Source organism: Lentinula edodes (assembly GCF_021015755.1).
Source record: "Lentinula edodes strain Le(Bin) 0899 ss11 chromosome Unknown C8R40scaffold_5, whole genome shotgun sequence".
Taxonomy (NCBI): domain Eukaryota; kingdom Fungi; phylum Basidiomycota; class Agaricomycetes; order Agaricales; family Omphalotaceae; genus Lentinula; species Lentinula edodes.
In genome coordinates, this window is record NW_025764311.1 from 551,366 (window position 1) to 577,779 (window position 26,414).

General features: G+C 45.6%; 7 protein-coding genes across 7 annotated transcripts; 3 read left to right on the forward strand and 4 right to left on the reverse strand.

Moving 5' to 3' along the window:
• C8R40DRAFT_1088188 (acetyl CoA carboxylase) lies at positions 1-7,853 on the forward strand. Its single transcript, XM_046227400.1, has 12 exons — positions 1-291; positions 355-437; positions 491-509; positions 563-1,207; positions 1,261-1,506; positions 1,558-2,657; positions 2,713-3,554; positions 3,612-3,862; positions 3,913-4,084; positions 4,134-6,989; positions 7,042-7,454; positions 7,508-7,853. Exons 1-12 carry the CDS (start codon positions 252-254, stop codon positions 7,534-7,536), a joined length of 6,696 nt encoding a protein of 2,231 aa, XP_046090064.1. The 5' UTR covers positions 1-251; the 3' UTR covers positions 7,537-7,853.
• A 425-nt stretch (positions 7,854-8,278) lies between these two features.
• C8R40DRAFT_1263123 (uncharacterized protein) lies at positions 8,279-10,170 on the forward strand (the record flags this gene model as incomplete). Its single annotated transcript, XM_046233855.1, has 8 exons — positions 8,279-8,351; positions 8,412-8,617; positions 8,709-8,777; positions 8,833-9,203; positions 9,277-9,294; positions 9,355-9,528; positions 9,585-9,780; positions 9,854-10,170. The coding sequence occupies exons 1-8, from the start codon at positions 8,308-8,310 to the stop codon at positions 10,168-10,170; spliced, it is 1,395 nt and encodes a 464-aa protein (XP_046090065.1). The 5' UTR covers positions 8,279-8,307.
• Positions 10,171-10,940: 770 nt separating this feature from the next.
• On the reverse strand, positions 10,941-11,999 carry C8R40DRAFT_1158889 (ice-binding protein; the record flags this gene model as incomplete). Its single annotated transcript, XM_046229792.1, has 6 exons — positions 10,941-10,958; positions 11,021-11,250; positions 11,317-11,418; positions 11,478-11,708; positions 11,764-11,871; positions 11,951-11,999. 6 exons carry the CDS (start codon positions 11,997-11,999, stop codon positions 10,941-10,943), a joined length of 738 nt encoding a protein of 245 aa, XP_046090066.1.
• A 4,429-nt stretch (positions 12,000-16,428) lies between these two features.
• On the forward strand, positions 16,429-18,164 carry C8R40DRAFT_1088205 (ice-binding protein). The gene is made up of 8 exons (XM_046227401.1): positions 16,429-16,567; positions 16,623-16,828; positions 16,902-16,956; positions 17,009-17,249; positions 17,302-17,532; positions 17,595-17,696; positions 17,757-17,986; positions 18,054-18,164. The coding sequence occupies exons 3-8, from the start codon at positions 16,912-16,914 to the stop codon at positions 18,069-18,071; spliced, it is 867 nt and encodes a 288-aa protein (XP_046090067.1). The 5' UTR covers positions 16,429-16,567; positions 16,623-16,828; positions 16,902-16,911; the 3' UTR covers positions 18,072-18,164.
• Positions 18,165-18,264: 100 nt separating this feature from the next.
• On the reverse strand, positions 18,265-20,361 carry C8R40DRAFT_1166942 (cytochrome P450; the record flags this gene model as incomplete). Its single annotated transcript, XM_046230932.1, has 11 exons — positions 18,265-18,361; positions 18,423-18,569; positions 18,641-18,784; positions 18,841-18,922; positions 18,979-19,089; positions 19,153-19,231; positions 19,283-19,301; positions 19,353-19,444; positions 19,495-19,876; positions 19,927-20,131; positions 20,181-20,361. 11 exons carry the CDS (start codon positions 20,359-20,361, stop codon positions 18,265-18,267), a joined length of 1,539 nt encoding a protein of 512 aa, XP_046090068.1.
• A 2,895-nt stretch (positions 20,362-23,256) lies between these two features.
• On the reverse strand, positions 23,257-24,036 carry C8R40DRAFT_1166943 (uncharacterized protein; the record flags this gene model as incomplete). The annotated part of the gene is made up of 1 exon (XM_046230933.1): positions 23,257-24,036. The coding sequence occupies one exon, from the start codon at positions 24,034-24,036 to the stop codon at positions 23,257-23,259; it is 780 nt and encodes a 259-aa protein (XP_046090069.1).
• Positions 24,037-24,824: 788 nt separating this feature from the next.
• C8R40DRAFT_692353 (uncharacterized protein) lies at positions 24,825-25,959 on the reverse strand. The gene is made up of 6 exons (XM_046235886.1): positions 25,798-25,959; positions 25,627-25,741; positions 25,512-25,570; positions 25,322-25,451; positions 25,089-25,172; positions 24,825-25,035 (listed from the first exon to the last, which is right to left on the reverse strand). The coding sequence occupies exons 1-6, from the start codon at positions 25,824-25,826 to the stop codon at positions 24,964-24,966; spliced, it is 489 nt and encodes a 162-aa protein (XP_046090070.1). The 5' UTR covers positions 25,827-25,959; the 3' UTR covers positions 24,825-24,963.
• Between the last annotated feature and the right edge of the window lie 455 nt (positions 25,960-26,414).

Here is a 26,414-nt window from a genome sequence, read left to right on the forward strand (position 1 = left end):
CACCACCACACCACCACACTGCCTGCATAATGCTTGTAGGAGCCGGAAGGATAGACGAAAATATTACCATAGAACTTAAGACCTGGATAAGCTCACGCTGCAGATTTCGATGATGAAGAAGGCCATTGACATTGACTGCTTATCTAATTGCAATAGCGCACCCTGGACCACCCTGCGTCTCGAATTTTGGGGAAAGGATCGAGTCCCCAAAAAGAAAACCACGTCTCTTCATCTGCTGTTCACTTTCTGCCATGTCGGCCTACGACCATTCCAGGGTGCAGTACTTTATTGGTACGTTCCCTTGAACCTAATTAGCGTGCTATAGTATAACTCACACGCGTCGGGTTCGTACAGGCGGTAACTCTTTAGATAAGGCATCGCCGAGCAGCGTTTATGATTTTGTCAAGGCGAATGGAGGCCATACTATAATCACCAAGGCACGTCTCAATCCGTACAACAGAGGTTTTGTAACTGACAATAGCCTCTTCAGGTCCTCATTGCCAACAACGGTACGTCCTGCTACCTAGTCTTTGAACGAGGAGCTCAATTCGTTATTCTGCAGGTATCGCGGCCGTGAAAGAAATTAGGTCGATCCGACAATGGAGTTACGAAACCTTTGGTAGTGAACGTCAGGTAGAATTCACCGTCATGGCTACCCCAGAAGATCTCAAGGTTAATGCTGAATACATCCGCATGGCTGATCGTTATATCGAAGTTCCTGGAGGGTCAAACAACAACAACTATGCCAATGTTGATCTTATCGTCGATGTTGCAGAACGTGCTGGTGTCCATGCTGTATGGGCTGGTTGGGGACACGCCTCCGAAAACCCCCGTCTCCCGGAGAGTCTAGCTGCTAGTAAGAACAAAATCGTCTTCATCGGTCCTCCTGGAAGTGCAATGAGGAGTCTGGGTGATAAGATCTCTAGTACCATCGTCGCACAAAGCGCTGACGTTCCAACGATGCCATGGTCTGGAACTGGCATTACTGATACCGCCCTTTCGGAGGCTGGATACGTAATAGTGCCTGATAAGGCCTACCAAGATGCCTGTGTCACCTCTGTCGAAGAAGGCTTGGTGAAAGCAGAAGAGATCGGATGGCCGGTCATGATCAAGGCTAGTGAAGGAGGCGGAGGAAAGGGTATCAGAAAAGTTGAGCAACCTGAGGCTTTCAAGAACGCGTACCACGCCGTAGCTGGAGAAATTCCCGGTATGTAAATGTGCACTCTTAACAATTCCGTTGTTCATCCTTTTCCGTCCTAGGCTCTCCCATTTTCATTATGAAGCTTGCTGGAGCTGCTCGCCATCTTGAAGTTCAGCTTCTTGCTGATCAATATGGAAATGCTATATCTCTGTTTGGACGTGATTGTTCTGTCCAGCGTCGTCACCAGAAGATCATTGAAGAAGCCCCCGTTACCATTGCAAAACAGGATACTTTTGAGAAAATGGAGCGGGCCGCGGTGCGCCTAGCAAAACTCGTTGGGTATGTCAGCGCTGGTACTGTCGAATGTACGTCTTGCCTACGTTATTGTCCTTTTCCCTCAGTTTACCTGTTTTCAGACCTTTACAGCCATGCTGATGACTCTTTCCATTTCTTGGAATTGAACCCACGTCTTCAAGTGGAGCATCCCACTACTGAAATGGTGTCCGGAGTCAATTTACCTGCTGCCCAGCTTCAGGTAGCTATGGGCATACCCCTCCACCGCATCCGACACATTCGCCAACTGTATGGCGTAGCTCCAAATGCCGCATCTGAAATCGATTTTGAAATGATCAAGCCAGATGCGAACCAACTTCAACGCAAACCACGACCTAAAGGACACGTCGTTGCAGTCCGTATCACTGCCGAAAATCCTGACGCCGGTTTCAAGCCATCTTCTGGTTCCCTTCAGGAGCTGAACTTCCGCTCCAGTACGAATGTTTGGGGCTATTTTTCCGTCAGTTCTGCGGGTGGTCTGCACGAGTTTGCTGACTCGCAGTTTGGACATATCTTTGCATACGGCGAAGACCGAGGCGAGAGTCGCAAAAATATGATCATCGCCCTCAAAGAACTCAGTATTCGTGGCGATTTTAGAACGACTGTCGAGTATCTCATTAAGCTCCTCGAATTAGATGACTTCAAGGACAACACTATCACTACCGGATGGTTGGATTCCCTCATCAGCGATAAGCTTACCGCCGAACGTCCCGATGCCACTCTTGCTGTGATCTGTGGTGCTGTCACTAAAGCATATCTTGCTTCGGAAGCCTGTTGGACGGAGTACAAGCGCATCTTGGACAAGGGACAAGTCCCAGCACGTGACGTCCTCAAAACCGTTTTCGTCATTGATTTCATCTACGAGAACGTTAGGTACTCGTTTACTGCTGCGAGATCCTCTTCCACGGCCTGGACCCTATATCTCAATGGAGGCAGCACCATGGTTGGTGCCCGTCCTTTGGCCGATGGTGGTCTTCTGGTCCTATTAGACGGAAGGAGTCACTCTATTTACTGGCGAGAAGAAGTTGGCGCGCTTCGTTTGATGGTGGACGCCAAAACTTGTTTGATTGAGCAGGAAAATGACCCCACTCAATTGAGGAGTCCAAGTCCAGGAAAGCTCATCCGATTCTTCGTCGACAGTGGGGAGCACATCAACGCAGGAGAACAATATGCTGAGATAGAGGTATGCCGTTTCAATATTGTCTCGCTCATCCCATTGTATTTTAACAATTTTATAGGTCATGAAAATGTACATGCCTTTGGTCGCGTCCGAAGATGGCATTGTGCAACTCATCAAACAGCCCGGTGTTAGCCTCGAACCTGGTGACATCCTCGGTATTCTGACCTTGGATGACCCTGGTCGCGTCAAGCACGCTAAACCTTTTGAAGGTCTACTCCCTACGATGGGCACTCCAGCTGTTACCGGTAGCAAGCCTCACCAACGGTTCATCCGTTGCCTTGGGGTCTTGAATGACATCTTAGATGGCTTCGACAACCAGGCCATCATGGCCTCTACGGTAAAAGACCTTATCGACATCCTTCATGATCCAGAACTTCCTTACTCCGAACTAACTGCTATCCTTTCTTCACTTTCCGGACGTATTCCTGCCAAGCTTGATGATAGCATTCACGCTGCTCTTGAAACCGCCAAAGCCAAAGGCGAATTCCCCGCTGCTCGAATCAAAAAGGTGCTCGAGAATTTTGTCGAGAGTAGCGTCCTACCACAAGATCGACCTATGTTCCGTACGCAATTGGGCGCGATCTACGATGTCTTGGATAGATTTACTGGTGGTTTGAAGGGCCATGAAATCAAAGTTTGGTCTAACTTGCTTGAGAAATACGAGGCTACAGAAAGAATGTTTGGCGGAAGTATTGAAGCACGAATTCTTACGCTCCGTGAACAAAACAAAGATGATCTGGACAAAGTCATCAGCCTTGTCCTGAGTCACATCAAAGTTTCGAGCAAAGCGAAGCTGGTGCTGACGATACTCAATCACATCAAGACTAAGGGTATTAGCGTTTCGAATGCGGAAAGTCCTTTGTACAAGGTATTGCAGGACCTCGCTTCCTTGGAAGCCAAGTAGGTGCCATGTTTTTCTCTGTCCAACTTCTTGTTGAACTCTTGTATGATTTTCAGATCGTCAACTTCCGTATCCCTCAAAGCTCGGGAGGTGCTTATCATGGGCCAAATGCCCTCGTACGAAGAAAGACTTGGTCAAATGGAAACCGTGTTGAAGAGCTCGGTCACCAGTCAGTATTACGGCGAGCAGGTGAACACTGTTCATACCCCGTCTGCGGAAGTGTTGCGAGAACTCAGTGATTCTCGTTATACTGTGTTCGATGTACTTTCTGCCTTCTTCGAGCATGAAGACCATATGGTCCCTCTTGGTGAGTGGTTTAGATCATCTCGATGTAATTATACTAAAAGACAACGAAAGCCGCTTTCGAGGTTTATATTCGTCGTGCTTATAAGGCTTACACTTTACTCTCCATTGACTACGAGGAAGGAGATGAGCTCGATGACGGTGATTCTCCAAGTATAGTTACCTGGCGCTTCAATCTTGGCCAGTCTCACTCTCCTCCTTCAACGCCTCGTATATCTTTATCGGGGCAAGTCATTCATCCTCTCTTGATTGAGCTCCTATTGACTACCTTTCAGTGAAAGTAAAAGGTCGGCGTCTGTCAGTGATCTGACCTATCTCATCAGCCGACACCAATCCCAACCAATCCGTGTTGGCGCTATCTCATCATTCCCGAACTTCCTTGCACTGGCAAAGGGCTTCAGCAAAGTCGCCTCCGCATTGCCCCTCTTTGATGCAATTGAATACAATTCACGATATGGAAACCCTCAGTCCCCTCCCAACGTCCTCAATGTCGCGTTGCGTCTTTTTAGAGAGGAGGATGACATGCCTGAAGATGCATGGTTTGAGAAGCTTACTGCCTTTGTCAATGAGCAATCCTCAACTCTTCGCGAGCGTGGCGTGGGTCGTGTTTCCATCATGCTTTGCCGTCCCAGTCAGTATCCCGTGTACCTCACTCTTCGAGAAGTCGATCGTGTTTGGACTGAAGAGCAGTCTATCCGTAACATCGAACCGGCCCTGGCATTCCAGCTTGAACTTAGTCGTCTATCCAACTACAAACTTAAGCCTGTTTTCGTTGAAAGCAAGCAGATTCACATCTACCATGCCGTTGCTCGAGAAAACCAACTAGACAACAGATTCTTTGTCCGTGCTCTAGTTCGGCCTGGTAGGCTTCGGGGAAGTATGAGTACTGCAGAGTACCTCATCTCCGAGACCGATCGCTTGGTCACGACCGTCTTGGATGCCCTCGAATTGGTCACGGCTGAACAAAGAAACACTGATTGTAATCATATCTTCCTTAACTTCATCTACAATCTCGCTGTTACCTACGAGGACGTTCTCGCTGCCATCTCAGGCTTCATTGAACGACACGGCAAACGTTTGTGGCGTTTACATGTCACTGGTTCCGAGATCCGAATCGCGTTGGAGGATGACGAGGGGAATGTTACACCCATCCGTTGCGTGATTGAAAACGTTTCCGGTTTCATTGTCAATTATCATGGGTATCAAGAAATAACCACTGACAAAGGAACCACAATTCTGAAGTCGATAGGGGAGAAAGGTCCGCTTCACCTCCAACCTGTTCACCAAGCATATTCCACGAAGGAATCGCTGCAGCCCAAACGGTATCAGGCGCACCTCATCGGTACCACATATGTCTACGATTTCCCAGACCTGTTCTCGAAGGCGTTGCAGAACTTATGGGACAGTGCTCGCGCTACAAGCCCGACCCTTGTAAAACCCAGAGTCTTGCTTGAGTCGAAGGAGCTAGTCCTCGATGAGCACGATCAACTCGCCGAAGTCGACAGAGCTCCGGGCAACAACACTTTTGGAATGATAGGCTGGGTATTCACTATGCGTACGCCAGAATTCCCTCAAGGTCGTAGAGTTGTCGTCGTAGCAAACGACATCACCTACAAAATCGGATCATTCGGTCCCATAGAAGACCAATTCTTCTATCTTGTCACTCAGTACGCGAGGGAGTTAGGCCTTCCTCGAATCTACCTGTCGGCAAATTCTGGAGCTCGTATCGGTTTGGCTGAAGAGCTCATACCCTTATTCTCGGCCGCTTGGAACGAGGAAGGGCATCCTGAGAAGGGAGTCCATTACCTATACTTGACGCACGAGAATTACTTGAAGTTAGAGGAGCAAGGCCATGATTCCATCAAAACTGTTGATGTTGAGGTAGCAGGAGAGCTGCGCCATAAGATCACTGATATCATTGGTCTGCAAGATGGTCTTGGAGTTGAATCTCTGAAGGGTTCTGGTCTTATTGCCGGAGAAACATCTAGGGCTTACGACGATATCTTCACCATCACACTCGTCACCGCACGGTCTGTTGGTATAGGTGCATATCTTGTCCGACTTGGAGAGCGTGCAGTTCAAGTCGAAGGTCAACCTATAATCTTGACAGGCGCAGGTGCTCTCAACAAAGTGCTCGGTCGCGAAGTTTATACCTCCAACCTCCAACTTGGAGGAACTCAAATCATGTTCAAAAACGGTGTCTCGCATCTCACGGCAAGCAGCGACCTTGAAGGTGCTACGCACATTCTAAAGTGGTTGTCCTATGTTCCCGAGGTCAAAGACGGTGCCTTACCTGTTCTCGAATCATCTGACTCTTGGGATCGTGACATCGGGTACACCCCTCCTAAAGGCGCATATGATCCGAGGTGGTTCATCGAAGGCAAGACTGATGAAGCGACTTCGGAATGGATGAGTGGATTCTTTGACAAAGGATCGTTCCAAGAAACACTCAGCGGGTGGGCGCAGACAGTTGTCGTTGGGCGGGCTCGGCTTGGTGGTATCCCCATGGGTGTCATTGCTGTCGAGACACGCACTATCGAGCGAATAGTTCCTGCTGATCCTGCCAATCCTGCTTCATTTGAACAGCGTATCATGGAGGCTGGTCAGGTCTGGTATCCAAATTCCGCTTACAAGACTGCCCAGGCGATCTTCGATTTCAATCGTGAAGGTTTACCCCTTATTATCTTTGCAAATTGGCGTGGTTTCTCTGGTGGGCAGCAAGATATGTATGACGAGGTACTCAAGCAAGGTTCTAAGATTGTCGACGGTCTCTCCAGTTACAAGCAGCCAATATTTGTCTACATTGTCCCTAACGGAGAACTTCGTGGTGGTGCATGGGTCGTTCTTGATCCTTCTATCAACTCCGAGCAGATGGAAATGTACGCCGACGTTGATGCTCGTGCTGGTGTGCTTGAGCCAGAAGGTATCGTTGAGATCAAGTTCCGCCAGAACAAGATCACAGCTTTGATGGAACGTCTGGATACTGAATATGCTTCGCTGAAGCGCGAAAGTAAAGATGCCACGAAAACAGCGGAATCACGCTCGGCGGCTACCGCTGCCTTGGAGAGACGCGAAGCTATCTTACAGCCCACTTATAAGCAGATTGCTCTTCTCTACGCAGACCTTCATGAGTAAGTCTTATAATCTTGGTGTAGAATATCACTTACGATGCTTTATGTGTAGCCGCACGGGACGCATGGAAGCGAAGGGATGTGCAAAACCTGCCATTTGGAAAGATGCTCGAAGGAAGTTCTACTGGGCTGTTCGTGCCCGTGTTGCACGTTCTGCGGCTCTCGCAGAACTGACTGAGGCCAGCCCCGGCTCTACCACTGAATACCGTTCTCATTTGCTGGACTCTCTCGCGTCCATTGATGCTGCTATGAATGACCGCGAAGTGTCCGAAACATTGGAAAAGTTAGATCTGTCACAAACAGTATCACAACTTAAAGCGGACTATTTAATGCGCCGAATGGTAGAATTGACGAAGGAAGATAGGAAGGCGGCGATGAATGGATTCGCTCGTCTCGCCGACAATCTTTCGGACGAGGAAAGAAATTCGTTGATCTCTGTCCTACAAAATGCAACCCGTTCACCTGGTTCGTGAAATTCTGCGTTTTTCGGAGAAATCTTTACTGATTGTTGGTCTCAGCACCCCCATCGTATGCTACCTCATCTTGACGATTTATAGACGATCTGTTTGGATTGATTATCATGAATGCACAATTGTAATACTAATTGCTTTTCCATTTTCTTTTCCACTGTTGCACCTGCTGGTTCCTGACACCTTAGAATATAATTCATAGAGGCAAATTGTAGAAACTATTTTCGATGACATTGGATTCACGCCTATTTACGCAGTTTGATATCTGCAACAGCGCCGGAATGCTAGAATGCCCATTGTCAACTTGAATATTAAATGAACCAGATATATGACCTCGAAGTGGCAGAACGCCATTCCCTAAACGCGTGAAAGTCGAACTTTGGTCCAGATTTTGGACGCTATCTAAGTGCGATCAAAGCGTATCATGTACGTCTCTTTTCAACTCGAAAATCCTCATTTTTCTACTGAATACCGCCAGAATGATTTGATATTCCTTCCACGAAGGCGCATCCTTTCGAAGATTTGATGTTCTTTTTATTTCCAGTCATCGAAATGAGACTTCCGTCCTCAAGACAATCTGAGGCTGAAATACTATAACTATACATGCACTGGGTTTTTGATCGCTTGGTTTTGTATAGCGGCCACTGTGGTGTAGTCTCAGTATTGCTTTCCGTCCACTGCCACGACTTAGAAGCGGGCTGAATGTAAGACCGTTTACGGTACGATCCTGAAGGCATGCTAGCGTGTGGCGACTTGGCGTTAGTGACGCGTATATAGCCCGGATTCCTATAAAGCCCACTTCCTTACCTTCCCAATTTTCACTAGCCCTCTGATAGTGTTCGATCACCATGACTGGGTCCACGAACCCGACCAAATTTCGAATCGCGATTGTGTAAGTATTGTTGGAATTTCTTTTTGTAGATCACGATCAACGCTGAATGACTGCTATTAGTGGAGGAGGCATTGGCGGACTGGCGTGTGCTGTTGCGCTCAAGGACTATACAAATATCGAGATTAATGTATATGAGCAAGCGGCACAAATCACAGAGATCGGGGCAGGGGTGACAGTCTGGCCGCGAACCTGGGAGATACTCAAATCGTTGGGTCTCGAAAAAGATCTTTCTGTGCTCCTCAAAGAGCCGCCGTCCAATGTTCAAAGTTGGTATTATTCGCTTCATCCGTATCCTCGTTTGACTGTGTACCATGCATGGTCTTAATCAAACCTTGCTACTAACAAGACCCCTCGTAGAAGTGGCGTTTGAGATGCGGCTGAGCGATAGAAAAAAGGGATTTACGTTTCGTAAAATCTTCACCAGAGGTTCGCCCTATCCATCCTGTAATTCTCATCAGTAATAACCTCGTTTTAAATGTAGACGGGGGGTTCTGCTTTCATCGTTCAAACCTCCAAAGTGCACTTCTTCGACAAATTATATCCGATTCTTCTTCCGCGTCTTCTTCATGCAATTGCAAGATCCATCTATCGCATCGTCTTGAACGCTGCGAAGAGACTAATAACTCTGTGAAGCTATTTTTTGAAAATGGGTACAGCACGTCTTGCGATATGGCTATCGGAGCAGACGGCATCAAGTCTGTGGTTCGAAAACACGTTGTATCGCTATCAAATACAACGGGCCTCGGGGGGCAATTGATTTTCACAGGCTCGAAAGCGTTTCGTGGACTTGTGACGAGAGAAAGGTTTGAGCGACTTTTCCCAAATCACAGAGCACTGGTCAATGCGGTAATGGTAAGCAAGCCTGCCCTCTATGTCTACTAATATATATGTACCGTAACGGTTTCCTTCGTATTCCTTGCGATAGTACAATGGAAAATCAAAAGTGGGTTGTCCAGTTAATATTTTTGACATCAATATCAGTAACCAAGAAATTCTTCTGTAGCATATAGTCGTGTATCCTATCAATGGAGGGAAGCTCATAAATATTGCGGCGTTTATTTCCCAGCCAGAAGGTGAAGGAAAGGTATTTCCGGCCTTTCATGGGAATCGGCGAACCACAGAAGAAATGCTCGACGCATTTTCTGGATGGGAGCCTGAGGCGATCCAATTGCTTAGCGTAAGCGACCGTGTTGATTTTTTGCTTGCAATACTAAAATTGTGGTGTATACATAGACTATCGAAGATCCTTCTTGTTGGCCGATTCAAGATCTTCATCCATTGAAGACGTACACCACTCGTCGGATACTTCTTCTTGGAGACGCGGCTCATGCAATGACTCCGCACTTGGGTTGGAATTTTTTCCTGTTTTTCTGTGTCTTGTCTGAGCCCATTGATCTTCACAGGCGCGGGTGCAGGACAGGCCATAGAAGTAAGTGTCACCTCATAGTGGCTTAGACCTTGAGATCCTTAATTCGAGCCACTGCAGGACGGATTCGTCCTAGGTTATCTCTTTTCAAAACTGATCCAACCAAGGTATCCCGATCCTCAATCCTTGCTTCATCTCATCAAGGTCTATGATAAATTGCGCCGGCCGTTTGCAAACCACTTACAAAAGAACTCCAGGAAGCAGGGTTATTACAATGAGTTGAATATGCCAGAGTTTGATGATATACATTATGAAGGACAGGAGTTGGATGCGGAGCAGATTGTCGCTTTGGGGTGCGCGCTGAGAGAGAATTGGGATAGCTGGTGGCAAGATTGTGCGTTGAAAGATGTAGAAGAGGGTTTGGAGATGTTGCGGGTTCAAGCAAAGATGTGATGTATGTACTGGGCTGAATGTGAGCCTGGATTCGGAAAGAGGTTTAGAGGTTATGTGGATCATTGGAATGTTGGTAGTCGGAGGCACTGACAACATTTCGCATCTTCGGTTTGCAATGGTGGTGTATAATTGAAAAGAGCGTTCGAAACTTCAGCCTCGAAGAATTCTATTCTTTTGGTGGAAGATCAGGATAAGATCAGACTTGGATCAGACAGACGAGACGCAGGGCAGGACCTCTGTTGCATGGTACAACAACTAAACTGAGCAAGCAATGAGACTAGGATCATGAGGGCAACGAACAACCACAGGAACGTGGTGAAAATCTCACGGGAGATTTTGCTCTCAAGCGTTCACTGACACCTTCACTTGCACGAGATACTTGCAGCACAAGCAAGCAAAACTTGGAACTTGAAATCCCTTTCTTGACGCTGGGTGCAGTTGAAAGAACAAACACCACTCGGGCTGTAGGGTATAACCTTTCAAATAACCGAGTCGATGATTGGATGTCATGGGCAACCCCAGAAAGCATACGCGCATTGAGTGGAGGAAGGTCGAAAGGGTAAAAACTCGAAAACACAAAAGGGCAACGACATTTCAAGTCAGTACTAGTAGATTTTTGTCTATTTTTACGTCATGAACTCTAGCATGCATGCTCAAAATCAGACTCTTACTTTGAAAGAAAGAAATAACCAATATTTGACCATTGAGAACCAATAACTACGTTACAAGAGCACGTATATCACAACCAAAAGAAGGCCAGAAACAAGTGTCTATCCAACGACTGTGGCCTAAATACAGGGAGCACAAGCTTAGTGTTCGAACTTTAACAACCATAATAATAATGACTTACTTCCTGCAGAGCAACAAAGGTTTGGGCTAAAATTCGGCCATTCATGGTAGTTCCTGTCTCAAGAGTGACGGCCGTCTGTCCTAGGATTACGCCCTCGATATGGGAGCCGGGGCCGGCAGTAACTGCACCCGAAACAACCCAGACAATGTTCGAAGCAAGAACACCTCCAGAAAGAGTAATACGGGCTCCAGCTGACAGACTGAAAGTACTGGCAATCTGAAAAATGAAGTCTAAAAAAAGTCAATGGGTCAGCGCAGATCAATGTGGCGTGATGAGCATCATGTATGTCGACGTACGATCTGCAGAAGTACCAGAGATGGTGACACCAGCAGAACTTATGGTAACTGCTCCACTCCATTTGTATAGTCCAGGTTTAAGAATAAGACCTCCGATTGCACCTAAGATGAAGAGGTTAACTCAACGGTCAAGATCTGAGAATGTGATTTGTACAACGCACCACTAGCAAGGTTGATGAAACCTGGGTTGACACGACCAGTCGCATCCGTGAATGCTGTTTGCATGTCGGATACAGCAGTCGTCAATTTCGAAGGGGTGGGAGCAGAGAATGATGCTGCCATGACTTCGCCTGTGACCTGGCGAGATGTGGCGAATGTCCCGCTGGCATCAAGGGTGAGGGAGAACCCGGTGAAAGCATTCGACGCAATGGGGCTAACTCCAATAGCGCCAGCTGGATGTGTCGGTCTTTTAAAAGGTGTCAACCTCTCTGAAGACAAATGACTTACTGATGGCAGACTGAGGGACAGTTGATATGCCCGACTTGGAAAGGATTGCGAAATTTCCAGCAGTGCCCAGGTTGACTGCGGTTGGTCCTAAATTGATAGCACTTGGTGCTGCAACTACACCGATGGTGGACTTTGATCATAGATTTTGAAAATCAGAGCTAGTAGACGCAAGCAGGTGAAATAGAACCGACCAAAAGACCAAGAGTAACAGCGTTGATGAGAATGGTAGAAAGCATGTTCAAGTGTAAAGTAGGTGAACCTTGGATGGGGAATGCTACTGAAGAAAATACGAACCTATGTGCCGAGCCTTTTATACATTTTTCAGTCATGAAAATTGCCTGCTCCTTGTAAGAAAGAGCACCATCCGTCATCGGAATGGTAAACGATCCTAGTGGCCCAGGGCGAAATTGAGAAAAAAAAAGAAGGCAAGATGCCAGGAAACTGAATTGACTGCTGTCAGCCACATGAATCCGTGCTTACCTCTAACTCGCTGTTCTTCAACGTTTATTAGAGTTAGTAGAATGTAAACGAAGGCATTCACAAAGTACTGAGAGTTAGATGGAAGGGACAACTTCAGCGCATATATCCTTGCCAGTGAACAAGAAACAAAGAAAGACGTGATTTTCTCGGTAGGGAGATAGAGGGGTGTCAATTCTAGCATCTGTAGCGGTTGATGAACGGCAACTGTTGAAAAAGCGAGGCAACATGAGCATGTCATTCAAATGTCTTCGTTCTCAGTCTATGAGATTGAAATGTTAGCATCCTATTACAAAACCGTGACCTATCCCGGATTTCTCTGCACGCAAGACTTACAAATGCATTATGGCCTTGCGTAGAATGTAAATAACCACATTAGAAAAGCCAGGAGAATGAGGTAGGAGGGAGGGATGTCAACGGAATGCTTTCTCGACGACAAGACATTCTTTGAGGATGAGTTCATACGTCTGAACGTTAATGAACGGTTGACTCGATGTGAATCGGTCGATGTTAAGATCCCGTCCACTTCGCACAATATACCCAACCAGCAACTTGAAACCAGGAGTTTTCTTGCTTGAGATTAAAACTGTCAGGCGTTTCTTTGCTGGTAGATAAAGCCAATACATTAGTCTCATGGGCTAGATCAATACAACACCTATACCTTTTTTGCATTGTCCAATTAGATGAAGAGGTGTGATTTGCAAAACGATCTGTTGCCTCAGTTTTCTTGGCTGATACACAGTGTCATACCACACCTTTAGAGATATTATTACATAAATTGAAGATCTTGACAGGTAAATTCAGGCATGATCACACAATATATTAGTATATGGTCGGTTCTGAAGGCAGGAAAAGAGTCAAAAGTTCACCGGTTGAGAGAAGCTCATTCCTATCAAGTTCTACACCAGAAGTATCACTGAGAGTAGATTGGACGAAGCGACTTGAAGAATTTAGCTAGGTATAGCCTCGTTCAAGTTCAAGCTGAGTACTGAGTACTGAGCGCTGAGCAGTGAGTGTTCTGAGGAGAAGGTTTCACGTGACCGACCTCGAACATTTCTCAATTTGACCTAATTTGACACGAACGAAGAAATTGTCTTCGAGAACTAACAACAGCGTTAGGCTATCAATTTCAATGTGTCTCGATATGTATATTCTATGGCCTGCCACGCCTGCGACTACTCTTGGACTCCGCTCACCTAAATGTGTTGCGAATGATAAATCGACGGATCCTCGTGGCAGCAGCTCCTAGCTCTTTCTGGGTTGAATTCAAGTACTGCGAGTGATAATGACGTGTCCCTAGCAGGATGTGCGTAAATAGAAAATGTATTTGGTCATCTTTCGGATGTCCTCAAGCGGTTGTCTGCAGACGTGCAAAATCGAACTCATAATCATGCCCAGCCTGATAGAGCCTAATCGTGTATTTTTAGGATGCGGGTGGCGAGAACAGAAGTGTAGTTGGAAAGCTTTTCCGAAACTTTGAAAGTTTGATTAATGCTAGTGCGTTATCATTCTTTCTCGTTTTGTTTGATACTTGTTTTGCTCATAGTTTTACCGAATCGGAAACTGCGTCTTATTTCCCCAGGCATGATTTCTGAATGTATCAACCAGACTGCAGGTCAGCTTGGTACATGCAAGCCATGATCCCGGAACACGATGCTCAACGAAGAGCACAAGAAGAATTCTGTAGGCAAAAATCTTATTATGTAGGCGGCTCAAATACTCAAATTGATTGCGAGCGGAGCGAAGCAATATCTATCTATCTATCTATCTGGCTACAGGGTGAAAAATTTCGTCAATTCTACCAATTCTACATATATTCAGATCCCACGAGGTCACAGCCACCGCCGTTTTTGGTAATCACCTGTAATACCTCGTTGTCACATTCTATCTTCTATAACCCTATATATTCTTATAATGAATGTAGTATGCCACCTCTTTCTTCTGTCACACAGCGGATAAGGGGAAAACCATCCAGGTGGGTAAGCAAATTGTAAAGATCATGTACAAATGAAATATATGTACCGTATCGTTAAAATTGTCCAGTGGATCCACTCAGAATTCTCATAATCATTTTACGGGGGTGCATCAGCACGACATCCCTCAAAATTAGATTTTCGAAGCGAGCACCACATGTGAAGCCGTACTTGGAATGGAGGGGGCCGAACCCCCCTGAGCCGGACGAAGGAGGCTCACATGGCGAATGCTAACATGGTCAGTGCAACTGTCACGGGACGCAAAAGCCATGGCAGTTCAAATGAACTGCCATTAAGGCATCCACTGTGGCATCTAGTTGTGACCAGTGACTGTCACGGACTGGCAGGGATCAGCGTCAGCCATGACTTCGGCATGACATGTGGTGTTTCACCGTATTTTTATTTTTGTTGACTCTTTCTCAATATTGCATGTAAGTACACATTCCCTATGTGATTTAGTAAAGTAATATTCTTACAAATCATAAATATTATCTCTTCATTTCAAAGAACTTCAACTTTTCATCTCCAAGACCTGTATTGTTGGCTAGTGCAGCTTGAAGCACCTAATATTTTTACTCTCCTTACTTTGGCTGCTAGAGAGCATTGTTGGGCCCCAGTCAATGATATTGTACAAAGAAGACTGTTGATAACAAGTAATAGATAGTATATAAATGACTTGTTATAAGAAGTGCTCTTAATAATTATGCAGTTGTAATAACAACAGTTCATGCTTCATTTGGATCAGTAATAAGGACTGTTAATTATAATGAGATAAGGAATTGAATCCATGAGTGCTAAAAGAACAAAAACTCACCTGCACACTCCAGCTGCACCAAACTCATTCATTGTATGGAATATATTGAGTCACATACTATGATTACATTTTGTTGTGCAGCAATTTCATTATTTATTGATGTCTAACTGTAGCAGCCTTAGTAAGTTAAGTAAATTAATGGTGTTTTTAGCTTCAAACAAAACTAAAAAAAGGAGATGCAGAAAAAAAAGAAATGTTTTGCAAATGATTAGAAATTTTGCCAATCCAGGACTCTATAATAACTTTAGAGTCAATGATAGTGCTGTCCAGCTGAGCAAGTATTCAAATAGTCCATCAAGAAGTGCATTTATTGCATGAGATTGTTGCTTACCAGCCTCTACTTACAGATAATGTACATTTTGCCATTGCTTTGAGACCTTTCAAAATATTGCAGAAATAGTTGATAAGTGTAAAACTGTTTATACAGTTGCTCAGCTTATGTAACATTTGCACATTGTCAGCAAACCACCTCTGAGTAACAGAAAAATATGCATACCTGAACAGATAAATTATGCCTTACAAACAACTTCTACAAATATTCCAGCTAACAGAAAAAATCATGAATTAAATTTGATAGGTTCATCTTACAATCAACTCTATTATTTGAAGCATGTAGTGTGAGATAATGTTCATGTATGTGGGATATGTCTACCAGCCTGTATAAACTGGTTTTGTGGCTTAGTTGTAAAACAATTCTAACCTCAACCTTATGATGGTCTTCTTATACTGCATACATAAAGAGGATTGTTGGAGTAAACAAATGACTTGCAGAATTTTGGGACATAGCTTATATATTCAGCTTGGAATTTACATTGTTGTTGTCTGTTATTTATCAAGGTTCACGATTGAACGGACCGCTGCGCTTGCAACATAACCGGTCACGACCGGATGCCAACTGTGATGCCTTAATGGCAGTTCATTTGAACTGCCATGGCTTTTGCGTCCCGTGTGTGGTAATGTTGGTATCTTGGACCAGATCGACTTCGTGACCCAACCTCTTTTCCTGCGACTTTCACTTTCCGGCTTTGCTTCCCGACGCGACACGTTTCTACTAATGATGTATCTCATCAGCCTTCTACCGCAATAGAATTATGAGAAATGATATGATCGTGCCATTCAATGCGCTGAATTAAACAAAGAAGTCTTCTTTGTTTTAGTTCGTCGAAAAGAGTTCGCAGAATATCCTTAGGTGGCTTTCAATGTATTCATCGAGACCTTCTATTTGCAATATCATTTCATCTTCTCTTTCATTACCGTTGAACAGTTTGTCATCGTACAAACAATCCTCTCCCGTGGAGAACATGTTCTAACTGCACCTGTCCCTCATACCTCATTCTTCCTACATTGTGAATGCCCTTATTTACAATGTCATCAAGACCACAATCCATTCCGGACTGTTTGCTGGAGAGATAGTTGAAAATTTGGTAATGGCCTGTCACATTCATATTTGCCTCGTCCAATCCGAGGATTTCATCGAGAAACGAGGAAGGGACATACACTTCTCTACCTCTTTTGTCTTGTTTTTGTTTTTGTTTCGTCGGTAAGCGTCTCCCCGTTGAAGTTGGCTCTTTCTACTGAAGCTCGCCACATTGTAGTCTTCGTCCTCGTTCCGCTCACTTTAAAAAGAAACTAAGAACTTGTTAGCTGATCTAAAAAACTGACAGTACCCTATTTTACTTTCCTTCCTTCGAATGTCGCCCTGGGCCAGGCTACGTGCATAGAATGGGATCTGATAATATGACCGCTACTGACAGCGAGTATGATATCATGCAAGAGGCGGTTATTGAGGTTTCATCAAAAGGTATAAAGACTGTGCTTGAATGATTATATTTTCCTCAGTAGAAACTCATTCGAGAATTCATCTACTGTAACAGCTTACCCCACATGTTTTCCACTACGCTCATCAACACCTTTTCTCTTGGTCTTTTGGTGAGCTCGGTTCCTCTACTCGCACTATCCGATACGAACCTTCTATCTGTAGGCTGTTGTTAGTGTAGTCGCAGCACCCGGTGGGATCAGCGTAGGGCCTATCAGCATAGGACCTGGTGGGATTAGCCTAGGACCTGGTGGTATCAGCATAGGACCTGGTGGTATCAACTTAGGACCCGGTGGTGGACCAGGTGCTATCAACGCAGGACCAGCCGCCGTCAACCTCGGCACCGCTGGAAACTATGCAATCCTCGCAAAGTCGGGCATATCAACTGTACCGGAGTCAATCATCAGTGAGTATCCGCCGATTAACTTTCATCGGGAATTGAGAAGGAATCTTTATAGGTGGGAATATCGGTGTTAGCCCCATCTCAACGACTGCTTTCACAGGGTTCTCCGAAACTCTTGACTCTACTGGAAAATTTGCTACGTCACAGCAAGTGGTCGGCGAACTTTTTGCTGCATCGTTCGCTGCTCCTACACCCACGACTCTGACCACTGCAGTTTCCGATATGCAAACAGCGTTCAATGACGCAACTGGTCGTGTAACTCCAGATTTTACCAACCTCGGTGGTGGTATGCTCTATAGACCTTGGTAGTACACAACTATCATCTTATTTTATCTGCTCCCATCTCAGGTGAACTTGGTGGTCTCGTCCTTACACCTGGCCTGTACAAATGGACTGGAGCAGTTAGCGTGAATTCTACTGGTGTCACTATCGCTGGGACACCGTTAGATCGTACGTTGGATCACTATACTGCTTATATAGTGCACCAAGTTGATGCAATTTCTTTTTCAGACTTTATCTTCCAAATTCCCGCCACTCTTGGTTTCGCTGCAGCATCCCGTGTTACTTTGGTTGGTGGTATCCCCGCTTCGAATATTGTTTGGGCTGCCACAAGCGTAGTGACAGCTGGTGCAGGCTCTCACATCGAGGGTGTTGTTCTAGCAAAAACTGCTGTTACTCTGGAGACAGGTGCTACTATGAATGGCCGCATTCTGGCTCAAACCTTTGTTGCTTTGCAATCAGTGAGAACAATTTCTTTCATCTTGAGCTTTGATTACAGAGTTACTGATCCTTCTTCACTAATTTCAGGCCACAGTCATTGGATAGTGTCATCTCTTACTTGTTTTCTCGGTACCATGCTGTCAAGTCCCCGTGTATCTCTATGTACTTTCATAGTTGTAATTGATTGAATTCGCTGCATAACATCGCATTCGCAACTTGGTGTCATACCCTCAGCTAATTCGTCGTTCGAGGCATTTTCAAAACTGAGGATCAGAATTGATTGAAACTCCCCTCATTCTCAACTTCCAATTCCTCTATCGGCTTTAGCTTGCGCTACAATTTCTGCAACTTCCATGTTGCGTGTAGTGATATTGCAATGAAATACTGTTGGCCGCCTGCAAAAGCATCAATAGTAAAAGGTGACCATCTACCTAGTAGATACTCTGAGTTACTTACACAGTAAGACCTTCTGTGCATTGAGACGAATCAGGAAGGACATGCTTCCCATATTCATCTACTTGCGCAGTAATATCGAATGCCCAGAGTAGAAAAGCGATATGAATAAACAAGCTGCTGTTTGCAACATGTCGACCAACGCATATTCTTTCATCGAGTGGTCAATAACGAGAAGATTTAGAGGGAAGGAAGGAAGAATTGATTATAAGCCCACGTACCTCTTCCCAAAACCGTAACTGTGATGTCCTTCATCCTTAGTGTCTGCAATAGAAGACTTGAGCCTTCCGTTGGCATCCAAGAATCTTCCGGGGTTGAAATGCTCAGCATCGTCGCCGTACACTTCTTTGTCGTGGTGGAGTGACCTTGGAAAAAGATTAGGTTCGATTTCAATCGGAAAAACACACCGTTTCGAACAAACCAAATGTTCACAAAACATATCGTGTCCTTGGGTAGAAGATAGCCTTCATAGTAGTCATCTCGACTGAGTCGGTGAGGGAGTCCTGTCACATAAAAAGTGAGTACGGGCTGCACCCGTATCAGGGTTCTATCAGCTCACCGAGCGGGGCCACCCCTCTCCAACGTAGAATTTCTTTGACTGTAGCACGTATATATGGAAGGTGCTCATAATCATCAAATGTAGGAAGTCGATCTGGTCCAATTACACGGTCTAAACGTAGAGTTGTACTGGCTATCAAACTTAGTATCTAAAAGTACTGAGATTCGTGCCTACCGAGTTCCTCCTGTGCTATTCGTTGAGCGTCCGGATAAAGAACCATTGCTTGCATGAACCAAGCAAGTTGACTTGCAGTCTGATTGATACATTACATTATGATTGAAAATTTTCGGGAAATAAGACGCACGGTTTCCGATCCGGCAGAACTATCATGATACTGAGCAAACAAAACAATGTTAAAGAGGTTGATAACGGACTAGATGGATGCGGAGTTCCACGCAGCCTCAAACAAATTTTTAGAATCCCAGAGAAGCTTTCCGACTACACTTTTGCTCTCGTCACCCGCATCCTGCAAATACGTGATCAGTCTGCATTCGAACTGTTTAGACATGAGCGTACGATCCGCTTTTGCACGTCTGCAGACAACCCTTCAAGCACGTCGGAATGATATCCAAAAGCCTTTTCTGCATTACGTCTCCACGCGCACATCCATCTAGGGAGATGTTTCATCCATTTGAAGTACTCAAACTCAACCCAGAAAAAGCTAGGAGCTGCTGCCACAAGGATCTGTCGATTCATTTGGTTGATTTGCAAAACATTTGGGTGGGCAGAATCTAACAGTGGTGGCCAGCCGTAGATTATTGAGAGTGTAAGCGATGTCGAGGCGCGTTGAAAATGATCAAAGAAATGTTCGGGGTCAGTCAGCATTTGGTCTAGCATGATGACAGACTCAGTTTCTTGGTATGGAAAGTATTCTTTTGCTGTTTGTACACTTAATGCTCTGCAAACAATTGGCAAACTAAGCTCGAGCAGTATGAAGTCAGTACTCACTCATGAGCCCCCCGACGTTGTCTCTTCCACAAGTCATCTGCTTGTGTCCAGGCCCAATGCATGCCACCAGTGATCAAATTAAGAACAACGTAGTCTGGTCGATCTGAGTAGATATTGGCTCGTCGATCCAGGAGATCTGCTGCTGCTTTAGGTGTACCCAACACAACGGTGTTCTGGCCTGCGATATTGAGATAAAAAATAGGTCCTGTTACGCGCAAATAAGGTAAGGGAGATTAGGGAATGTGGTCACTAACCATAATGTTTTGTCCATTTGTCAAATGTTAACCATGGTCGACTAGTCGGAATTTGAAAAAGGTTTCCAAGGATTGGAAGACCTGAGGGCCCAGGAGGTAATTGCGAACGTAGACGCAATATCTTGAACACTCGAAGTATTACAAGGATGATGCCTATGGAAAGCACTACCGTGTTCCACATTTTCGAGGGCTGTTTACACGAATTGTCGAAGGGACGTCCCTGGTAAAAGGAAGCGTTGAGGCTTTGGCCTATATATCCTGATTCATATTTGTCCTAGTCAGAGTTCAGACCGTCAGGTGTTCCCTTTGCCCAGTCTTCAACGAGAAAGATCAAGTCCATTCTCTCATTGGCGCCACCAGCACATTACACCCATCACCAGACCTCCCGATTCTCAATGTTTCCGGGTTCGACATTGAATAGCATCTTTGTTTGTCGCGGCCTAACAGCGACGAAATCAAAGATCAATGAACATGGCGTAGTGGTTTGTTATTAGCCTGTTATTAGCATGGGAGCATGGTAATAACACGCTGCTTCTGGTTCAGAACGTTCCAGGATGGTACTTGGTGCAACTGGTCCAAATTGAAAGAGCGAAAGAGCGTTATTAGCGCTCATGAAGTTCCTAGCGTCTACCTAGGTCTACCTGCGTCTACTAACAACTTTTCCCATTCCAGAATGGCTCCTGAACTTCAAAAATGTTGGTACGGCATGAAGGACCAACTTAGATCGCCATAACAAATACTCGGGCGCGCAACTTCGGGCTCAAGCTATGCTATCCAATCTGATAAGTAGATACAGACTCGGATATGTCAGTCTGTCTCAATTTTCTAGTTTCCGCACTTACTAGATCCTGTCAATAATACTTCGTTGGGTCTCTTCCCCCCAACTGAGCATCACAAGGAGGGAACACCCCCAGTCTTCTCATTTTTGCACCTGTTGAATGTTTGAACGTCTTCGAACGTCGACCTCTCGTCCGTCCGTGTGCAAAACTTACCCAACGCTATTTCTTCTAATCCTATCAAGCTAGCAGCTCATAAACATGGAGAGTTCAACCCCAGTACTTAGGGGTTCCGGTCGATTTGGGTCCTTCCTTGAACCTTCCAGACCAAGCATCCCCTTTTCCTTTTCTTCTCCGGACCTCCCCAAGTTCTTTCCCGTCATTGTCATTTCCCGTCGTTCCTACGGAAACATCTCTAGATGCAACGTTCCCGTTCATTTGACTACCCAACTTTCCCATTCCTCACCGGGTCCCCGTCCCTTGACCGGTCTCTCCCCTTCCCACCATACCTCGATGCCCGAAGCCTCGAGGGACTAGTTAACTGACCCGACCCGACCCGGTCTACGGGGCTTCTGTTGAAATCTAGTTGAACCAATGGCAAATTTGAAGTGTGTCTTCCCGGGATGCTCTGGAATGCTCACTTCCCCTTAGATTTTGTTCTTCTCGAGTCTGGAGCGTCGAACCTTCCAGTGATTTCCAACTGATAACGCACAACTTGTGTAGAGAAGGTTTAAGCACTTGTAGCCTTTATCAATTTCAGTTCTAGCCCTTGCCAGGCCTCGACCTCTAAGTTTATCCATAGACCATCAATGCATCCATCTTCTTAAGTCCTAATCTGGACGAATAAATGTGCATTCGAAGAACCGCACAGGTGCGGGCACATACACCGGGGGTAGGAATGTTCTTGAACGTTCAGGTAGTTATCCTATTGTAGGCCCGGGTATGTAGTGCTATCTGGGACTACTTTTCACTTCTTCCTTCCCTCGTACCCCGGGTGGGGGTTTCTACCTTGACTCGCTACTGGCTACTGCTAGGAATGGTCTCGACCATTCTTCCCTTCTTCAGGGCGCAGAACCCAAATAGCGAATCGGATTAATTATAGAAAGACTATCATTCGAGAGACATGCTTACCAGAAATAGGTGTGTGTATAGCCTCCCCCTCGTTGCTCCGATACTTACATGGCATGCTGCATTGCGAGAGAAGATGTAAAGATGAGCACATCGTTGTGAGAGGATACAGTACATTGGAGCTTTCGGACGTGCCATGCACAGTGCGCCGGGTCTCCGTATTTGCTGTTATCATTCACTGTTTATTATCGATGTCATTATTGACTCTCTACGTACTACATGACTACATGAATGCGGTAGAAAGAAAAAGCCCTTGGAACTGGATGAATTTCCTTACCAAGTAGAGTGACAGTGGCGTCGTATGATGAGAACCGAATGAGGGAGTCTGAGGGAGCTTAACAAAAAAGAACAAAAGACGGATAGATAGTTAGATAAGGGAAAAACTTAGTATTTTAGGCTGTATGCATGTATGCTCCGAAGGGGAACCGCGTTGGAGAAAGCGGGAATTTGTGAAAAAAAAGCCTTGTGAAAGTTGTTTCCGCCAACCTCCGCCAACGGAACTTACTCAGACTTGTTAGACTCAAACGTCTCAAGAAAACCCTCCACTGCCCAAGTGAACCACTTCGCGAAGTAATAATAATGACGCACTGATTCAAGGTGGTACGATGATTATGCGGTTGGTGGAAGAAACCATACAGATCGTGTCAGTCTGTCATTAATGAGTGAGTTCATAGACTATGTCAGACCATGGCCAAATGTCGTCAACTGGTTTCTCACTTGCAATATGAATCTTCTCCCGCCACGGTGGCGTTCGGACATTCACATTCACACTCCAGACTAGGTTTCCAAATCTTTTTTTATTTTGTGATATTCGTGCGGTGAGGAAATACTACGAGAATTGGCCATCGTTGAAGATTTAGCGGTAGTAATACAGCAATGTGTGGGGGAATGTCGAAGAAAAGGGCTACAAGGTTGTATACGTACATCGAGTACAAACCAGATATAGTAGAGAAAGTCTAATAATGACAACCATTTGAACCAAACACGTATGGGTTTGAACTCTGGAAGATACAAAGGCATGGATAGCAATGGACCGATAGGGGAAACAAATGTTGCACGGCCATAGATGATGATGATAGAGAAAAAGCAGGATACGAAGCAAAAGGGATAAATGTTCGCGATATGTCGTGAATGGGTATGAGTCGTCAGGTGGATATAACAGCAAATATCGTTCAACTTCGCTTCGAACAATAACTGCTGCTAGCTCTTCTCCGTGCCCTGAATAACCGGAACCTAAGCGACAAAGAAACAGCCAACCACTGTTTCTTCATTGCCTGGGAGTAACTCAGCGCATTCTGCTGATGAGATGATAAATCCTGCTCTTCCACAGAAGATTCGTGATCCTCGTCGACGTATTCAACGTCTGAAGAATCATCGGATTCAGGAGGGTCAAATGATAATGGACTCGGCAGTGAGCTCGAGTCAGAGGAATGGCGTCGGAATTTCTTGGGGAGGATGGAATGGTGATGGTGGCGTGGTTTGTCTTCAAAGACGGAAGTGTAGGGTGAGAATGGAAGAGGAGATGTTATTGATGATGGTGATGACGAAGTGGAGGAAGAAGAGGGTATCGAGGATGTGTAAGAGTCAGACGAGGAAATAGGGTATGTATGTGATTGGGATGATCGTGGTCGTCGTGTACTTTGACGACGATGATACTGCCTTGGTCTTTCCTCGACATCATCATCCTCTTCCAAATCCTCATCCCCAAACTGAGTTTTTCTGCTGTCCGAGTGATCTGAGATTCTTCTCCCGCGTTTGTTGTTCTTCCCTGCTCCCTCATACACAGGGAAATAATAGAAATCTGGATCGTGCATTTGGCCTCGACGATCGATGTATACTCTGGCTGGCTCTGTCGACGACACGCCGTGGTTGTTGGATGGATGATATGAAGGGTCCATTAACCGAGAGATATCAGCATTGGCAAGCTCGACAGAATGCCTCGAAGACTTCATGTGGAATGGATGAGAGTTGGAAAGCATCACAACGGTTATGGGGAAAGTTTAGAACTCCCGACAGAGAACCACCCGAGGTCTTTATATGTTGAGCCGCATCGGAAGGGTAATGACATTTTGAGTCAAAGAATTCACAAGCTGAGTCAGAGTTATTTTCGATCGGAAATCGGCGGTTGGGGGTCGGATGTTTGTTATCGGCTGAGTAATCCCCTTTTCGTCAATGTTCTGCCGAAGATGATGAGATAATCCGTTTTCCGGCCGAACCGCTCCTCTGCCTTGAGCCAATCATAATCAGTTTCCGAAGTCACCCGTTCTTTCCAAGGAGGAACCTAATTCCATTCGAGGACTGAGCAAAAACCACACAAACTTCTGGCGCATAACCGGAGATTCATAATCGGCTTTTTTTTCTGGTTGGTCTCTACCAGTGACCGCGGATGGGCGGTGAACGAGGAAACACCAGTCCATTTTTGGGAATTACGCTTACGTGTCATTCCGACTATCCGAATGTTTCCAAAAACATCTGAATCTCCCCAAATCCGCGTGTTTGCGAATGACACGGAAAACGCGTCGAATGACTCTTTGTAGGGTATTGTCATGGGGTTGCACTCTGAAGATCTCAAGGCGCGTTGCAGCTCGTTCAGAACGCGTGTACATACGTGTACCTAGTGCATGTGTACACTGGCATGTACACCTTTAGACAGTACCACCTGGCACCCAACAAAACGCCAATCTTCCGAACATCTATTATCATCTCGGATATCAATAATGCACCGTAACTCGTACCTCCACAGAATATCATATCGATAGATACTGCAATGCACATCGTACCAAGTTCACAGGTCTAGCCCCTCGAAGCCAACAAGCAACTTCCTTCCCTACTTGAGCCCAATCAGGTCCATCTTCCGAATTTAATCCATCTTCTTATGATCAACAAATAACCGTCGTGTAAAGATAAGATATATCCGGCGTCGCCGCTGCGTCCTCTTCGACCTTCTTAAACTGCCATGGGAATCGGGATGAGCCAAAGCTGGCAAAGAACATTAATGGTCGACCTTGGTTGAATCCGGAGCGAATCCTTCCACACATACAAACGTGTAAGTATAGAGAAGCCCTCCAGCGGAAGGACACAAACAAAACTTTATCGCATAAAAGAGCACGGTTTACAGATGAACTATTATTAGCGATGCAAGCCAAAGCTAGCGATTATCGTGTCGGAAGAGATTATCGGATGAAGAAAGATAACCCCCCCACCCCAATGATTATCATTCCGGAATCCGGAGCGTACCAATATTGATCCTTTTCCTTTCCATATGTTGAATCCCCCAAAAAAAGAAATAACCGAGTCAGAAACCACACCTACGCTTTTCGGGCAATGTTTTCCGGAAAATCTCACAGCGTAAAATCCCACAGGGTAACTAGGAAGAGAGTACTGCAGGAAGGCGTCAACAGGCGTCAACGTGTGGTGTTCATCTTACATGTCAATGCCGAGCGTGCTCAAAAAAAGAACAGGCTTAACTTTCTCTCTGCAATTAATCTATACATCATATATTCGCTTGTTCGTTGCCCGCGCGTGGGGAGTCTTTGACTCACTCTTTCGCCGTGTGGTGAATGTCGTGTGGAATGGTTTATTACATAGAGATGGTGTGGTGAGCATGATGTCGACCGTCGGTATGTACAAGCCCCGCTGTTCAATCGTGTGGACCTCCTAAGTTTTGAGTCATTGACAGACGAAACTCACAGAGAGTGTAAAGGCCCACCAACACATGCGATTTCAGCGCAGAACTGAACATACTGTATGGACCACATTCCTACCGTGATATACAGACACCTTGCGCAGTCAAACCGAAGATGTAGAGCTCAATCGTACTAGACCACTGCGCTCATCATATCCGCGCACAGCGTGAACCTTGCCTCATACCCCATTCCACTCCAACAAGTTCATTCCAGCTTCAAGTGAAAGACCAAGTCTCAAGAACGCTCCAAGACCGCTCCAAGAACCATCCAAGAACGACCCAAGAACGACCATCTCGTCCATCGTCCATCTTGCGCAGTAATCATCAACCGTTCTCGGCTCGAGCTCCGCGGTAGGCGTGGCATTCTTGGAAGCCACACACGCCCCAATGACCAAGCAACTTGAACAGATTGAAAGAGAGAAGGTTGATAGAGTCACACGACTCCGAGCACTTCGAGCCTCGAGGAAGCACCCTTGTTACCTTTTTGGGAAAGGGAAAGGTAAAAAGTTTCGAGTCATTCTGCCTAAACAATGACATTTCCGTTGGATCCGTCTCGAGGCTGAATAATGTCTTGATAATCCTCTTCCGACGATAAAGCTGAATAATCGAGATGGGTTTTGAGGTACAGCGGTACATAGATGATAG

What these genes read in the sequence shown, in the direction of transcription:
- C8R40DRAFT_1088188 (XM_046227400.1), top strand. Translation starts at nt 252, where the DNA reads ATGTCGGCCTACGACCATTCCAGGGTGCAGTACTTTATTG. An exon ending in AACAATATGCTGAGATAGAG is followed by an intron (nt 2,658 to 2,712) that starts GTATGCCGTTTC and finishes ACAATTTTATAG; the next exon opens with GTCATGAAAATGTACATGCC. An exon ending in CTCGCTTCCTTGGAAGCCAA is followed by an intron (nt 3,555 to 3,611) that starts GTAGGTGCCATG and finishes TATGATTTTCAG; the next exon opens with ATCGTCAACTTCCGTATCCC.
- C8R40DRAFT_1088205 (XM_046227401.1), top strand. Translation starts at nt 16,912, where the DNA reads ATGTTTTCCACTACGCTCATCAACACCTTTTCTCTTGGTCTTTTG. An exon ending in CCTTTTCTCTTGGTCTTTTG is followed by an intron (nt 16,957 to 17,008) that starts GTGAGCTCGGTT and finishes TTCTATCTGTAG; the next exon opens with GCTGTTGTTAGTGTAGTCGC. An exon ending in TTTTACCAACCTCGGTGGTG is followed by an intron (nt 17,533 to 17,594) that starts GTATGCTCTATA and finishes CTCCCATCTCAG; the next exon opens with GTGAACTTGGTGGTCTCGTC.
- C8R40DRAFT_692353 (XM_046235886.1), bottom strand. Translation starts at nt 25,826, where the DNA reads ATGTTCAGTTCTGCGCTGAAATCGCATGT. An exon ending in AAGGAAAAGGATCAATATTG is followed by an intron (nt 25,173 to 25,321) that starts GTACGCTCCGGA and finishes TATGCGATAAAG; the next exon opens with TTTTGTTTGTGTCCTTCCGC. An exon ending in TCGCTCCGGATTCAACCAAG is followed by an intron (nt 25,036 to 25,088) that starts GTCGACCATTAA and finishes TTCCCATGGCAG; the next exon opens with TTTAAGAAGGTCGAAGAGGA.